The 16,675-nt window shown below is 42.3% G+C and overlaps 1 protein-coding gene across 5 annotated transcripts in view; it reads right to left on the bottom strand.

The window, feature by feature from the left end:
* Positions 1–16,675, bottom strand: part of igdcc4 (immunoglobulin superfamily, DCC subclass, member 4) — a 118,154-nt gene that overhangs the window by 63,889 nt on the left and 37,590 nt on the right. For all 5 annotated transcript variants that reach the window (XR_010969728.1, XM_068018035.1, XM_068018033.1 and 2 more), the window contains exon 4: positions 5,256–5,389. Coding sequence is in view for 4 of the 5 variants with exons in the window: in XM_068018035.1 (XP_067874136.1) it covers positions 5,256–5,389 (134 nt within the window). In the remaining variant the exon portion in view is untranslated. The remainder of the gene's footprint in view (positions 1–5,255; positions 5,390–16,675) is intronic.

Below are 16,675 nucleotides of genomic sequence, written 5' to 3'. Positions count from 1 at the left end.
GAATTACTTTTTTTTTCAGCAACCTTGTTTTTTTATGTATACATACTTGGTATGTTTGTACGCACTGTGTCTTAGTCACATTTCCTGTGCTCTCATGTGTGGCGTCTGCTAATTTTTATTGAACCAAAATTTCAAGCTACATGTTTCTTTTAAAAAGTCATAACTGAGTAATTCAACCACATTAAATCATTGATTTGTGACACCCAGTTGGTGAATTTACAGATTTTCTGAAGATTCTGCACACAGCACACTTCTGATCTGAGCTGGGCTGGCCATGTAAATTCAGCCTATTTGGAAAATCATTGGAAAGTGACCTAAAAACAGCTGGTCTTATTTAGATAAGATGCAATGTAACGTCTTCCGAAGGATCAATTTAGGTTTATTATCGTGGCATGGTGGATTCTGGTGTGTTAACTCATATAGGAGATGGTGGATAACATGAATTCTGGAGTTTCAATCCAGTCTTGTTAACTGAATGGGGTGGGGTGAATTCAGCAAATATTGAATTTACTGGGTGTCTAAGGAAGAGGATAAAGCAGCAGCAAGGTCAGAGCATTTCCAAGCAGTTCTAAGTACCTAAGTGGGATTCCAAAGTAAAACTCAATTTCATCATCTTATTGCAAATGGCCGTGAAAATTAAGGATATTTGTGTTTATCGTAAAACTATATATTTTCTACACTGCAATATAACGAAACATAATTCTATAAGTTGGCTGGTTTAAATAAAATACAAAGAGCCATATGATTGGATTTAACCGGTTACACTTTCCCAATTCAGCTTTGATACAATTGCGTGGCATGCTAGGCCATTTCAGAGGGCAGTTAAGAGTCAACCGCATTGCTGTGGGCCTGGAGTCACATGTCAGCCATGCCAGGTAAAGATGTTAGATTTCCTTTCCCGAAGGATGTTAGTGAACCAGATGGATTTTTATGCAAATCCCGTAGTTTCATGATCATCATTACTGAGACTAGCTTTTTATTCCAGATTTATTAATTAATTAAATTTAAATTCCACCAGCTGCCTTGGTGGGATTTGAACTCATGTCTCCAGAGCATTAGTCCAGTAACATTACCACTATGCAACCATTCCTAATATCAGAGGCAATTAGGGATAGGCAACAACTGCTGGCCTTGCCAGCGAGGCTCACATCCCATGGACAATTGAAAAAAATTCTATTTATCACATTCAATTTTAAATAAAGATGTTTAATACAATCTCCATTTTCTTCTATTAACGTAATTATTATACCCCTAATAAGGAATTAAAAAGCAAAGCTACAATGACTTCATTGTGAAAGTGTAAATTTGTGCCTTTTTGGATTAAATAAAGAGCAAATATAGCAAGAAACAGCAGAAAAGATATCTACAGAATTCCTCTGGAAATATTTCCAGTAGTTACACAGTCAGTGTTTATGCAGTCAGCGGAAGGCGTCCTACTTTACATCGGGCATGTGAGCACAAGCTTACATTGCTACTGCAGCTTACATTTATATAGCACTTTTAACAGAGGAAAAAATCCCAAAGCATAATTTAAAACAGGCACTAAACCAAGGACAGGTTAGGAAGGATGACCCCATACAGGTACATTTTAAGGAGAGTCTTGAGAGGCCAAGGAGGTGAAAAGACAATGGGTTAGCCAAGAGAATTCCAGTGCACTGGGGCTAAGCAGCTGATTGCACAGCCACCAGTGGTGGGATAAAGGGAAGGGAGTATGCACATGAGGTCAGAATTAAAGGTCTGGAGAACTATGAGATAGGCTGTAGAACTGGAAGAGAGGGAAAGCCACCAAGATTTTTAATCAGAATGATGAGCATTTTAAATCTGAAGCATTGGGGGACCAGGGGCCAATGTAGGTCAGTAAGAACAGGGGTGATGAACGAGTGAAACAGAATAGGATACAGAGTGTTGAATGAGCTAAAATTCACAGAGGTAAGCCAGGACAGCATCGGAATAAATTGGGTCTGGAGGTGACAAAGGTTTGAATTGGGATTTCAGCCATAGACGTGCTGAGGTAGGGATGGAGGCAGGCAATGTTACAGAGCTGGAGGTGGTCTTTGTTTTGGAGAAGATATGTGGTTGGAGACTAAATGGGTCACCTAGGTTCATCAATAATCTTTTCTCCATCATAAGGTCAGAAATGGGGATGTTCATTGATGACTGCAGTGTTGAATACCATTTGTGACTCCTCCGATATTGAAGCAGTGCATGCCCGCATGCAGCAAGACCTGGAGAATAATCAGGCGGACTGATAAATGGCAAGTAAAATTCATATCACACAAATGCCAGGCAATGACCATCTCTAACACTCGAGAATCTAACCATCTCTCCTTGACGTTCAACAGCATTACCATCACTGAATCCCCCACTATTAACATCCTGGGGATACCATTGACCAGAAACTTAACTGGACCAGCCATAAAAATACAATGGCTACAAGAGCTGGTCAAAGGTTGGGAATTCTGTAATAAAAACAAGAAATGCTGGAAATACTCAGCAGGTCTGGCAGCATCTGTGGAGAGAGAGGCAGAGTTAACGTTTCAGGTCAGTGACCCTTCATCAGAATTGGCAGAGCCAGAAATATGGCTGCGTTTGCTGACAACACTACCACTAGGTGGCGCTGCAGTGGCACATGCGCAAATGCAGCATGTGCCACTAAAACGTCACAGTCTGCGACTTCAGGCAGCTGCCAGGACTAAAGATGGCGCTGCTCAAATAATCACACGAAGGCAACCTAACCTAAACACATGGCAGCACACAATGGTGGGAGGGAGAGAGCGAGCGAGCCGGGGACGGGCCGAGCGAGTGGGCCGGGGACACCGGGGGGGGGTGGGGGAGCGGGCAGTGGAAGGAGCAGAGCGGCCGGAGAGAGCAGCGAAGTGGGGGGGGGGGGGGGGGGGGGGGGTGAGCGGAGCTTGACACATGGGTGAATACCCGTTAGCTTTGTATTGCTGTACTGGTAAAGCGCATGCGCAGAGGGCGACCAGGCGCGTTGCCCGAAGATGCACACGTCACGTGATGATGTCATCAGCGCATGCGCTACCAGTCCTGGCAAGTCGGAACGCAGCGCACGCGCAGAAAGCTGGAGCCCGCCTGCGCATGTGCACACCTTGGCACAGCCTGATGACGCCAGTGGCCAGCTGCTTTGTCAGGAATCACTTTGCAGGAATATAGTAGGTTTTAAGCAAGTAAAGCAGGGGGTGAGTAACTCACCTCCTGACTCCCCAAGTCTGCCCACCATCTACAAGGCAAATGCGAGGAGTGAAATGGAATACTCTCTACTTGACTAAATGAGTGCAGCTCCAACAACACTCAAAAAGCTCAACAACATCCAGGAAAAAGCAGCCCACTTGATCGGCACACCATCCACCACCTTCAACATTTACTCCCTCCAATACCAGTGCACAGCGAAAGCAGTATGCACCATCCATAAGATGCACTGCAGCAACTCGTCAAGGATCCTTTGACAGCAACTTCCAAACCCATGACCTCTACCACCTAGGACAAGTGCAGTAGATGCATGGGAAAACCACCACCTGTGAATTCCCCTCCAAGCCACAGATCATCCTGACTTGGAACTATATCACCATCCCTTCACTGTCATTGCATCAATATCCTGGAACTCCCTCCCTAACAGCATTGCTGGTATACCTACACCACCTGGATTGCAGCAGTTCAAGAGGTACCTTCTTCTACCATCTTCTCAAGGGCAATTAGGGATAGGCAACAAATGCTGGCCTTGCCAGCAATGCTCACATCCCAGGAATGCATAAAAAACTAAACTCCATTTTGTGATGCTGCTTCACCAATGAACATTTTTACAAAAGATTTGTTGGAACAGTGTTGATCAACTTTCTTTTGTTGTGCATTAGTCAGGATTAACAACAGATGATGAGATCAGACACTCCACTGGGCATTTGAATATCACAGTGGATGGTTCGCATATTATGCAAGCACTGACATAACAAAAGTAACAAAAAAAAAACTCCCCACCCCCATCACTTGCATAGCATTTTCCAGTACTTTCTAGTACCGGTACTTAAACAACATGACCAGAGTAGACCTGGATTTACAGTTTCAATCTATCCATATCTTTTACCATTATGTAATTAAGTACCTCTTTAATCAACTCTATTATTACAAACCTTCTCTAAGAACTATGTTTTCAATGATTCCAGCTGAGGTTCCAATTCAAATCAACAAAGATGTCAGATCTCAATAAGATATACCACTGATAAGTACTACGCTTTAGTCAAATCCCATGTACATATTAGGTTTTGACAATCAAGCTCTGCCATGACTGTTTTACTTTTGACAGCTTATATGCCATTTTTACTTCTATGTATCAGGTTGATCAGAGGCGCAAGGGGAGAGCCAACTGTGCAACAGCCCCAACAAACAAATTTCTCTGCAGCACCTGTGGAAGAGCCTGTCACTCCAGAATTGGCCTTTATAGCCACTCCAGGCGCTGCTTCACAAACCACTGACCACCTCCAGGCGCGTATCCATTGTCTCTCGAGATAAGGAGGCCCAAAAGAAGAATCAGGTTGAAGATAAGAAGAGCTCTTTTTCTTACAACACATAGGATGAATGTCCATAAAACATTTAATTTGGGCGGCACAGTGGTTAGCACTGCAGCCTCACAGCTCCAGCGACCCGGGTTCAGTTCTGGGCACTGCCTGCGCGGAGTTTGCAAGTTCTCCCTGTGACCGCGTGGGTTTCCGCCGGGTGCTCCGGTTTCCTCCCGCAGCCAAAGACTTGCAGCTTGATGGGCAAATTGGCCATTGTAAATTGCCCCTAGTGTAGGTAGGTGGTAGGAGAATGGTGGGGATGTGGTAGGGAATATGGGATTAATGTAGGATTAGTATAAATGGGTGATTGTTGGTCGGCACAGACTCGGTGGGCCAAAGGACCTGTTTCAGTGCTGTATCTCTAAATAAATAAAATATAAATAAAAATTCTGTATTTACCATGGACCCATTATAGAATAACACCCATACTGTAAGGAAACCCAAACCTATGGTTACTATGCGATCTCCCTAACACAGCTGCCTGAATGTTGAATCCAAAGTTTAACAAAAGCACTTGTTTTTAGTGTAAATTGTTTATTTGTTAGACTCAATCTAATAGATTTCAATTCTGATATTTACATTACAATGAAAAAAATTATTCATCGTCACAGATATTAACCTTAACCAGCTTTGATACAAGTTCCATTTTAAGTGGATTTCATTGTTAGAAAAACTGCATCACATTACCTTGTAATACAGTGAGTGTAGCATCCTGACTGTAGCGCTTCCGAACTGTATTTGTTGCTACGCAGCGATATACTCCAGCATCACCCTCTTGCGCATCTACAATTTGCAGAATTCCATTTGGGAGGACTATAAATCTGAAAAACAAGTCCAAAGTAGCTAAAACTTTTAACCCAAGATCAGAAGGAATTAATTTTATAAAGCATAACAGTTTATATGTGTCATAGAAAATAGGAGCAGGAGTAGGCCATTCGGCCCTGCAAGCCTGCACCGCCATTCAATATGATCATGGCTGATCGTCCAAACTCAGTACCCTGTTCCTGCCGTCTCCCCGTATCCCTTGATTCCTTTAGCCCTAAGAACTATATCTAACTCTTTCTTGAATATATTTAATGATTTTGCCTCAAATGCTTTCTTTGGTAGAGAATTCCACAGGTTCACCACTCTCTGGGTGAAGCAATCCCTCCTCATCTCAGTCCTAAATGGCTTACCCCTTATCCTTAGATTGTGACCCCTCATCCTGGACTCCCCCACCATCGGTAACATCCTTCCTGCATCCTATTTACAGACCAAAAATATTCAGGAGACAATGTAACTGATTTGAAATTAGACAATTTAAATCTACTCTTAATTCTGTCCAGCAGGCCACTTTAAAAATAATTAAATCCTAATGAACTATCCAACAATTTTTGATTGTTTGGGATGTAGTGTTACAGAAGTTAAGATATCCTAAAATGTATATGCTTGAACAAACATTTCATTTCGCCATACAATACACCAGTAACAATAATGATAAATAAGCCCGATCACTCATTTGGTAAGAAATTTTACAGAGGAATTGATCAAGGAACTAAAAAGAAAGTTAGTTGGTTGTTTAAGTAGGCATTATACATGGAATTCTTGGTGAAAGAGGTGGCTTGCAAGTTTGCAGATTCTTTGTGAAAACGTTCTACTGAAATCCTAATAGAAGCAACCTGGTGCCTGCAACCTGAAATTAGAAAAATCCCCCACTTATATTGGCTTCTCCTCTTGTGATAGTCAGATAATACCCCATTTATGACTGATATCAATAACGAAATTAATATATAATACAATCCTGTCTGTTTTAAGTTCAAAGAAAAACAGTTTAAGGAACATACATTTTGATGGTTTTCCAAAGATGCAAGTCAGAAAGTGTAACTTCTGATTTTGTTTTTGTGGCAGTCAAAACATACCCCCCCATGTTTGGTTGTCCAAAACCTTTCCACACCTCCCACACTGATGGCTTCAGAAAAATAACTTGCATTTATGTCGTACCTTTCACATCTTCAAGACAACCCAAAGTAACATTTGCACCACACAAGTGCCAGGCAATAACCATCTCCAACAAGGGAGAATCTAACCATCTCCCCTTGACATTCAACAGCATTACCATCGCTGAATCCCCCACTATCAACATCCTGGAGGCTACCATTGACCAGAAACTGAACTAGAGTAGCCATATAAATACCATGGCTACAAGAGCAGGTCAGAGGCTAGGAATCCTGAGGCAAGTAACTCACCTCCTGACTCCCCAAAGCCTGTCCACCATCTACAAGGCACAAGTCAGGAGTGCGTGATGGAATACTCTCCACTTGCCTGGATGGGTGCAGCTCCAACAACACTCAAGAAGCTCGACACCATCCAGGACAAAGCAGCCCGCTTGATTGGCACCCCATTTACAAACATTCGCTCCCTCCACCACCGACGCACAGTGGCAGCAGTGTGTACCATCTACAAGATGCACTGCAGCAATGCACCAAGGCTCCTTACACAGCACCTTCCAAACCCACGACCTCTACCAACTAGAAGGACAAGGGCATCAAATACATGGGAACACCACCACCTGCAAGTTCCCCTCCAAGTCACACACCATCCTGACTTGGAACTATATCGCCGTTCCTTCACTGTCGCTGGGTCAAAATCCTGGAACTCCCTTCCTAACAGCACTGTGGGTATACCTAACCCAAATGGACTGCAGCGGTTCAAGAAGGCAGCTCACCACCACCTTCTCAAGGGCAATTAGGGATGGGCAATAAATGCTGGCCTGGCCAGTGACGCCTACATCCCATGAATGAATAAAAAAAAGTGCTTCACAGCCAACAAATTACTTTTGAAGAGCAGTCACTTATGTAAACAAACACGGTAGTCAATTTGTGCACAGCAAGGTCACTGAGGCAACTCCCCCGTTCTTCTTCAAATACCGTCCTGGGATCTTTTGGATACACTTGAACAACAGACCTTGATTTAACATCTTATCTGAAAGATAGCACCTCCAACAATGTAACATCCTCTCTGTAGTGCACTGACCTGTTAGATCAGATTATGTGAAGTTGGGTAGTGGAGCTTGAACCCTCAACCTTCGGACTTAGAGATGAGTGTGCTTATGTGGAGCACTTAACAGCAATTATTAGAACAGTGTGCCCTCCATAAATGTAACTGCTTACAGTTGTGTGGGAGAGAGAGGAAATAAATTAAATTACTTTTTTTCCCAAACTGCAAATGCTGCAATCCCTGGTGTGTATTGTGACTGGTGCATAAACAACTCCAAAAAAAAACTTTAAAAATTAGCTTTTCCTCACAAGTACAGTAACAGAGAAGTCCAAACAGCATAGTAGGCCTCATCACAAGGTTCAAGTGCATTGGAAAAGAAAATCCATTTGGATTCCATCAGTGCATATGGAGCATAAGTTTAAGACATTTTCGAAAGAACAGCTCTAACTAACGTACAGGATCAAGCTCACTCTGAAGAATGATCTTAAAGCATCAGTTAAATCACCTTCTATACTGACTTATAAATTATCTAGATATTGTAGTGATTTAACAATCTACTCTAGATTAAAATATGCACCTAGTAAGCTCAGAATACAATAGTACACTCCTGTGTCCACTAACACTAAAACTAAGATAATTGAATGACTAAAACACGTAAACAAATGCAGTCTTTCCAATGGAAACACTGACCAATGCCCAACTAGGAGTTTCGTTCACTGCAAATCTTGATAAATCAGTTCTACGAACCAGGAGAGCGATAAGACTTTCAATTTGGTTAATGTACCTCATTGGGGAGAGTCTAATTGGCCAATGTAGGTAACAACACCTATGAATTCTAAACAGTCTCTAGCCCTGCATGTCTCAAGTGTTCGTGCATAATTGCCAATTATTTTCTTCAACCTGCAACAGACATCCCACAGGATTTTCCATTGGTGGAGAATGAGAACTGCCCCAACCAGCCTCTGTGCCACTTTGCGGTGCCAGAGGTGGCAAAAAGGCTCTCTATGCAGCAGTTTTGATCAGTTCAACAATACAGCATTAACTCCCAAGTTAAGAAACAGCACTAAATATAGCTGGGCTCAAATAATTGGTAATTATACTACACTTTTATTGGGTGATAATAAACCAAATGAAGGAACATACATTCAGCAATACCACCACATTTTCTTAGAAAACTTAAATGATAATTGCAAAGAAGAACAAAAATGCAAAACCTATCTTGTGATTGCCACTAGTCACAGAAGGGATGCATACACCATATAAACTGGTGTTCATAGGTCACCGGGATGCAAACGAGTATTCAAAAAAGACTTGGAATACAATTTTTTGCACTGTGGGCCAGCAAAGTCCACTAATAAAGCTGAAAAATGAAAAACAAAAATCATAATTCATTGTAAGCATTAAGATAATACAACGTGTTTGACAACACTAGAAAAATCCTAGGATTAATTACAAGAGTGCCTGATTAGTCAAAACAGACTATTTGACCTTTCTAAAACAAAAGTGACACTCTGAGAACTTGTTGTAGTATTTGGCACCTTTGCTGTAAAAGGACACTGGCGTATTAAAGAAGAAAGCAACAACCATGATTTAAGGATTCAAACAGCAAGTATTGCAGACATGCAAATGGAATTGCATTTGATCTTACTGAAGTAAAAATGATCAAATTAGTAAATGATGAATCATACAGATTCAGATTTGAGCAAGTTATCAAATCTAAATCATGACCACAAGCTGCAGCTACAGATTACAGACTGTGCCAGCTGGCCACTGGCTTAAACAAGTATAAATAGATGATGTTACATTCATACCCAATGCAGAATACATGACAGTCTCCAAAAGAGAGGCATCAGGTAACCAATATACAATAAAATAGGTAATTACAAAGCTTAAAAGAAAAGATCCGAATTTACTGATTGAAAATCATGAACTTATCTGGGCTAATAAAAAAAATTTAAGACGATCAATAGCAATTAAGTAGCATTTACTCATCGACCATGTGTGTTTACATGGCAGTGGATACACAGGTATACACTAGTGCATTGCCAAAGCTGTAGTTTAACCTCCATGTAATATTGATCACAGTGGCGCAGTGGTTAGCACCGCAGCCTCACAGCTCCAGCGACCCAGGTTCAATTCTGGGTACTGCCTGTGTGGAGTTTGCAAGTTCTCCCTGTGTCTGCGTGGGTTTCCTCCGGGTGCTCCGGTTTCCTCCCACATGCCAAAAGACTTGCAGGTTGATAGGTTAATTGGTCATTACAAATTGCCCCTAGTATAGGTAGATGGTAGGGGAATATAGGGACAGGTGGGGATGTGGTAGGAATATGGGGTTAGTGTAGGATTAGTATCAATGGGTGATTGATGGTCGGCACAGACTCGGTGGGCCGAAGGGCCTGTTTCAGTGCTGTATCTCTATACTATACTATACCTGTGGCAAAAGGTGTTCACAGCCCACTTCGATATGTTATTTGTACACTAAAAAAGCTAATCAAAAAAGCAGCCATAATCTCCTTGAAAATGTTGCAGCCCTCCCCCAACCACTTCCAAAAAGGAACTATCAATTTTGTTTAAAATTCTGTCAAGCATCATTGCAACGATTCTAAATTGAATAACAAGTTCGTAAAATCAATGTTATGAGAGAAAGCCAGCCAAAGGCAAAGCTCAGAATTTCTGAATTTGCAGCAAGGTTACAAATACTACAATCAATACTGTGGATATATGTACGTCAAATGTGTTGATCTTTTCTATTCAAATAATTGTGCTCATTTTTTTCTTTACACAGCAGTTTTTCACCCAGTTAAGTCACTGTAAACAACATTTCTGTAACAACACTGGTCAGTTTCAGTTAAAACTGTATATTCATATTGATACTTATTGATTGCACATTGTCATTTATAAAAAAAAGACAGCCCCCTCCCCCACCCTCAAAATATAATTCCCTTAAAGCATGGCTACCCGACCCCGACCAGACCCAATGACATGGGTCGGGTTCGGGTCTCTCTTCCGGGTCTAGCATTCGGGCTCGGGTTGGGTTGGGTCGGGCTGGACGTGGACAGTGCTGCCTTGCTCCAGGAAGTAATCCTCAATTGAACATTCAGGACGTCAAGGTGGTAAACGTGCAGTCCAGACTTCACACTCTGCAGTAAAGCCTGGCTACCCGACCAAACCCAACATGTGTCGAGTTCGGGTCGGATCGGGCATTTAAAAAAATTAAGGGATTCGGGTCCGGGTCGGGTTCAGGTTGGCTGTTGTCGGGTTGGGTTTTAATGTTATACCCCAGCCAGGTTTTAAATTCCCTATCTATGCTAAATTAGCTGATTTCAGGCAGGGTGGCAGTAGGGTTACTACAATTAGTTTCTGTGCCTCTGGGTTAAGGAGGGGGAACTGAGCCAGGATTTCCACTTCCAATTGGAACCAAGCAAGGCCCACTGGAAGTGCAAGTATGGTTTGCGTGTGAGAGGAGCACAAAAGCTCGATTGTGACACCTCCTGCAGTCAAATAATCTGCCATGTTAAGGCAAAATACTAGAACATCCATGGAACTACCTCTCAGTAGAGATGAGCAACCTGCAGTTAAAATAAACCCATCAAATTGTAGTGCAAACAATATATTGAATACAAATACTAATTGTTTGAAGTCCAATTATTGCTGTAAATTGTAACCCTGCAGGTGCTGCTAGAGAAGCTAACCTGACATGACAGTAGGCTTGAGACACAGCAAACAAATAGCTTTTGAAGGCGTTTGCGAGATGTGGGCATCACTGGCTAGGCCAGCATTTATTGCCATCCCTAACTGCCCTGGAACTGAGTGGCTTGTTAGGCCATTTCAGAGGGCATGTAAGACTCAACCACAGTGCTGAGGGTCTGGAGTCACATGTATACCTGACCAGGTAAGGATGGCAGATTTCCTTCCCTAAAGGACATTAGTGAACCAGATGGGTTTTTACAACAATGGTTTCATGATCACCATTAGACTAGCTTTTTAAATTCTAGATTTATTAACAGAATTCAAATTTCATCATCTGCCTTGTTGGGATTCGAACCCGTGTCGCCAGAGCATTATCTTGGGCCCTGGACTACTAGTCCAGTAACATTACCACTACGCCACCGCTATGCAAACTGTTCTACTTGTCTTTACTTGGAGACAGCAGAACCTAGTGTATAAGGCCATGAAAGGCTGCGGAGTGCTGAACTTCAAAGGGACTTGGGTGTTCTTGTTCATGAGTCACTGAAAGCTAACATGCAGGTACAGCAAGCAATTAAGGTGGCAAATAGTATGTTGAACTTTATTACAAGAGGATTTGAGTATGCGCGGATGCAGAAGATGTGGGCAGGGTTGTTCATGAGTACTTTGTCTCTGAAGTCACAAAGGAGAGGGATGATGCAGACATTGTAGTTGAAGAGGAGGAGTGCGAAATATTAGATATGATAAGCATAATGAGAGGAGGTACCACAGGATCTGACATCCTTGAAAGTGGATAAATCACCACGGCTGGATGGATTGTATCTCAGGCTGTTAAAGGAAGCCAGGGAGGAAATAGCAGATGCTCTGACGATCATCTTCAAATCCTCACTAGGTACAGATGAGGTACCAGAGGATTGGAGGTCTGCAAATGTTGTCCCATTGTTTAAAAAAGGTGCGAGGGATAGACCAAAAATGACCTTGCTGGTGGGCAAATTATTAGAATCAATTCTGAGAGAAAGGATAAACTGTCACTTAGAAAGGCATGGATTTGTTAAGGGAAGGCCGTGTCTTACTAACTTAATTAAATTTTTGAGAAGTAGCAAGGAGGATTGATGAGGGCATGTAAATGCCATGGATGTTGTCTACATGGATTTTAGTAAGGCATTTGACAAGGTCCCACGTGGGAGACTGGTCAGAAAAGTAAATGCTCATGGGATACAGGAGAATGTGGTGAGTTGGATCCAAAATTAGCTCAGTGACAGGAAACAAAGGGTAATGGTCAACGGATGTTTTTGCGAATGGAAAGCAGTTTCCAGTGGTGTTCCACAGGGCTCAGTTTTGGGTCCCTTGCTGTTTATGGTATATATTAATGATTTGGACTTAAAATGTGGGAGGCATGATTGGGAAATTTGCAGATGACACAAAAATAGGCCGTGCAGTTGATAGTGAAGAGGATAGCTGCAGACTCCAGAATGATATCAATGGTTTGGTTGAGTGGGCGGGAAAGTGGCAAATGGAATTCAATCGGAGAAGTGTCAGGTAATGCATCTGGGGAGGCCAAACAAAGCAAGGGAATAAACAATAAATGGAAGGATATTGAGAGGGATATAGGAAGAGAGAGACCTTGGAGTGCATGTCCACAGGTCCCTGAAGGTGCCAGGACAGGTTGATAAAGCTGTGAAGGCGGCAGATGGAATGCTTTCCTTTCTTGGCCGAGGTAAGAATACAAAAGCAGGGATGTAACGCTGGAACTGTATAAAACACTGGTTAGGCCACAGCTGGAGTATTGCAAACAATTCTGGTGACCACATTACAGGAAGGACATCACTGTTCTGGAGACAGTACAGAGGAGATTTACATGAATGTTGCCAGAGCTTGAAAATTGCAGCTATGAGGAAAGATGGGATAGACCAGGGTTGTTTTCCTTAGAACAGAGGAGGCTGAGGGATGACTTAATTGAAGTGTGCAAAATTATGAGTGGCCTAGATACAGTGGTCTGGAAGGACCTGTGGAGTCTAGTGGGGAGATCAATTATCAGGGGGGCACAGATTTAAGGTGATTGGTAGAAGGATTAAACGGGACAGGAGGAAAAACATTTTCACCCAGAGGGTGGTGGGTGTCCGGAATTCACTTCCCGGATCGGTGGTGGAAGCAGAAACCCTCAACTCATTTAAAAGGTACCCTGACCTGCACCTGTAACCTGCAAGGCTACGGACCTGGTGCTGGAAGGCGTGATTAGATTGGGCAGCTATTTTTTTCAGCCAGCACATACACAATGGGCTGAATGGCCTCTTTCTGTGTCGTAACTTTTCTATGGTTCTAGGAGTAAAGATGTCTCACTGCAATTACACAGAGCCTTGGTGAGACTGCACCTGGAGCACTATGTGCCGCTTTGGTCTCCTTATCTAAGGAAGGATATACTTGCCATAGAGGAAGTGCAAAGAAGGCTCACCAAGCTAATTCCTGGGATGGCGAGATTGCCCTATGAGGAAAGACTAAATAGACTGGGCCTTTATTCTCTGGAGTTTAGAAGAATGAGAGGTGATCTCATTCAAACACACAAAATTCTTACAGGGCTCGACAGGGTAGTTGGAGGATGTTTCCCCTGGCTGGGAAGTCTAGAACCAGGGGTCACAGCCTCAGAATAAGGGGCAGACCATTTAGGACTGAGATGAAGAGGAATTTCTTCACTCAGAGGGTGGCGAATCTTTGGAATTCTCTGCCCCAGAAGCCTCTAGAGGCTCAGTCTTTGAGTATGTTCAAGAATGAGATTGACAGATTTCTACATATTAAATACATCAAGGGATACGGGGATAGTGCAGGAAAATGGTGTTGAAATAGAAGATCAGCCATGATCGCATTGAAAGGTGGAGCAGGCTCGAAGGGCTGAAAGGCCTACTCCTGCTCCTACATCTTATGTTATGAAACACAAATGCATGACATTATAAGTTTACATAGTTCTGTCAATGTGATAAATACAAGGCAGTTCTGGGATTCTCAGACTGGAATTTGCACTTTGTTGCCAATTTGAGATGGTGGTTAAAAAAAGAGATGATTTCCTGTTCTTGGTTAACTTTTGAAATCACTATAGGTAGGAAGACAGAAGAAGTGTGATGGATGGCCTTATTCTAATGTCAAATTACCTATGACTGTTGTACAGAACACATCAACTTTCTCGAGAAAAATCTAAACTTTTAAAAATACAAATTCCCACTTAAGAAAAAACAGCTCAAGAATGCAATGGTTGAAAAGCAAGCTACAAAACTTATGACATACTAAATACAAGTCCCATGAAAGTGCATAGAATTAGATTTCACAGCTCCCTTCATAAAAAGGACACAAAGGAATGCTCCCCAAGCAATCTATCTTTAAAACAGGTGTGGAAAATTCAATATAAAATAAAAACAAGAAATGCTGGAAATACTCAGCAGGTCTGGCAGCATCTGTGGAGAGAGAAGCAGAGTTAACGTTTCAGGTCAGTGACCCTTCATCAGAACTGAAAATTCAATAGATGTTGCACCATGCATTCTAATACAAGTGGTAACAATCTTGAGTTAAGTAAGTTTTGATAATTCTCTGGAATCAAAATAAACCCAAAAGATGGCAGAAACTAGGGCTTATCTGCACAGGAGAGAATATTTTTTTCAACTAATAATGAAGGGATGAAGTTCTGTCCAAGTGGCTAGTTATTTGCGCTAGACAGAGTAGGACGAGGGGATGAGGACAAGTTGCAAAAACAGAGTTAGGTTACATTTCGAGAAGTACTACTTTTTGCAGAATAAATGACCTGTGGAATAGGTTCCTAGTATGTTCAGTGAGTGTGACTTCACTGCAGACCTTCAAAAGAGACTTGAACTAGTTACCGCAAATGGAAGACATCGCAAGTTACAGAAGGTGTGTAAACTGGAACAGTGTTGTCATTTGGTCTCCTGTAACTTGTTTGATTGCCTTTGGGATCAAAGAGTAATTTTCCAGAGTTTTTCCCCCTAAATTTGCCCAAAGTTCTTTTCTCTTTTCCGTTCCCTACATCCGTGCCCCACCACACCTCCACAGTGGCAGGCTTGATGAACCAACTGGTTTTGACCAGACCTTTTTAATACAAATGTAATATTTATTTAAGACAAATTTCCTGAATCAGTTCAGGTTTCCACCAGATGTTAAGAATCTTTTAGATAGCAATGATACCCCTTCATAGTCTGCGTTATCTGTACATCTGTCCACAGATTACCAGAGTTTGAAACTCCAAGTCTAACTGTACCAAAATTTGAACTTATTTATCAGACATCTGAACACCAAAAAAAAACCCCACTGCAACAGATTTGGTGTCTCTGTCTCAAGCTGGCTGACTAATAGCTGAACACAGTTTGGCATTCTACATCCTGCTTTGACCATGCCTGCACCCCACCCAAATAGTCCTAGCCTTTTGTAAAGAGACCAGAGGTTCAGTCTCTTAAGATGTTGTTCAAATGAGCCTAATAACAGAAGGATTGACATGCTGTCAAAGTACTTAGATGATTAATGTATTCAAATTCCTTCAAGTGATTTTGGCACCAAATGCAAGATAGAAACAATAAATAACTTGCATTTGTACAGTACCTTATGCTCTCAGGACATTCTAAGGGTTCTAAACATCACTTTACAACCAACAGATTACTTGTTGAGTCAGAAACTTTAGGGACTTTCAAAAGGCTTTTGGATAGGTATATGGATAAAGGAGAATGATGGGGTATAGATTAAATTGTCCTTGACAGAGGACAAAGGATCGGCACAACATTGTGGGCCGAAGGGCCTGTTCTGTGCTGTATGTTCTATGTTCTATGTTCCTGAAGAGCAATCACTTATTTATGCAAAAGCAACAGCCAATCTACTTGTAGGGAGATTATTCAGAAGTGGGATGCTCGCTGATGATTGCACAGTGTTCTCCACCATTCGCAACTCCTCAGACACTGAAGCAGTTTGTGCCCAAATGCAGCAAAACCTGGACAACATTCAGGCTTAGACTGGTAAGTGGCAGGTAACATACGTGCCACATAAGTGCCAGGCAATGGCCATCTCAAACGAGAGAGAATCTAACCATTGCCCCTTGATGTTCAATGGCACGATCATTGCTGAAACCCCCACCATCAACATCCTGGGGCTACCATTTACCAGATATATAACTCGACCAGCCATATAAATACCATGGCTACAAGAGCAGTTCAGAGGCTGGAAATTCTGTAGTGACTAACTCACTGCCTGACTCCTCAAAGCCTGCTCACTATCTACAAAGCATAAGTCAGGAGTGTGATGGAATACTCTCCACTTGCCTGGATGAATGCAGCTCCAACACTCAAACAGCTTGACACCATCCAACACAAAGCAGTCCACTTGATTGGTACCCCAATCACCACCTTAAACATTCATTCCCTCCACCACCAGCACATATTGGCAGCAGTGTGTGCCATCTA

This window comes from Heterodontus francisci, chromosome 38 (genome assembly GCF_036365525.1).
Source record: "Heterodontus francisci isolate sHetFra1 chromosome 38, sHetFra1.hap1, whole genome shotgun sequence".
NCBI classification, from domain to species: domain Eukaryota; kingdom Metazoa; phylum Chordata; class Chondrichthyes; order Heterodontiformes; family Heterodontidae; genus Heterodontus; species Heterodontus francisci.
Note: the sequence above shows the minus strand (reverse complement) of the source record. Positions and strands in the feature narration are given on the sequence as shown.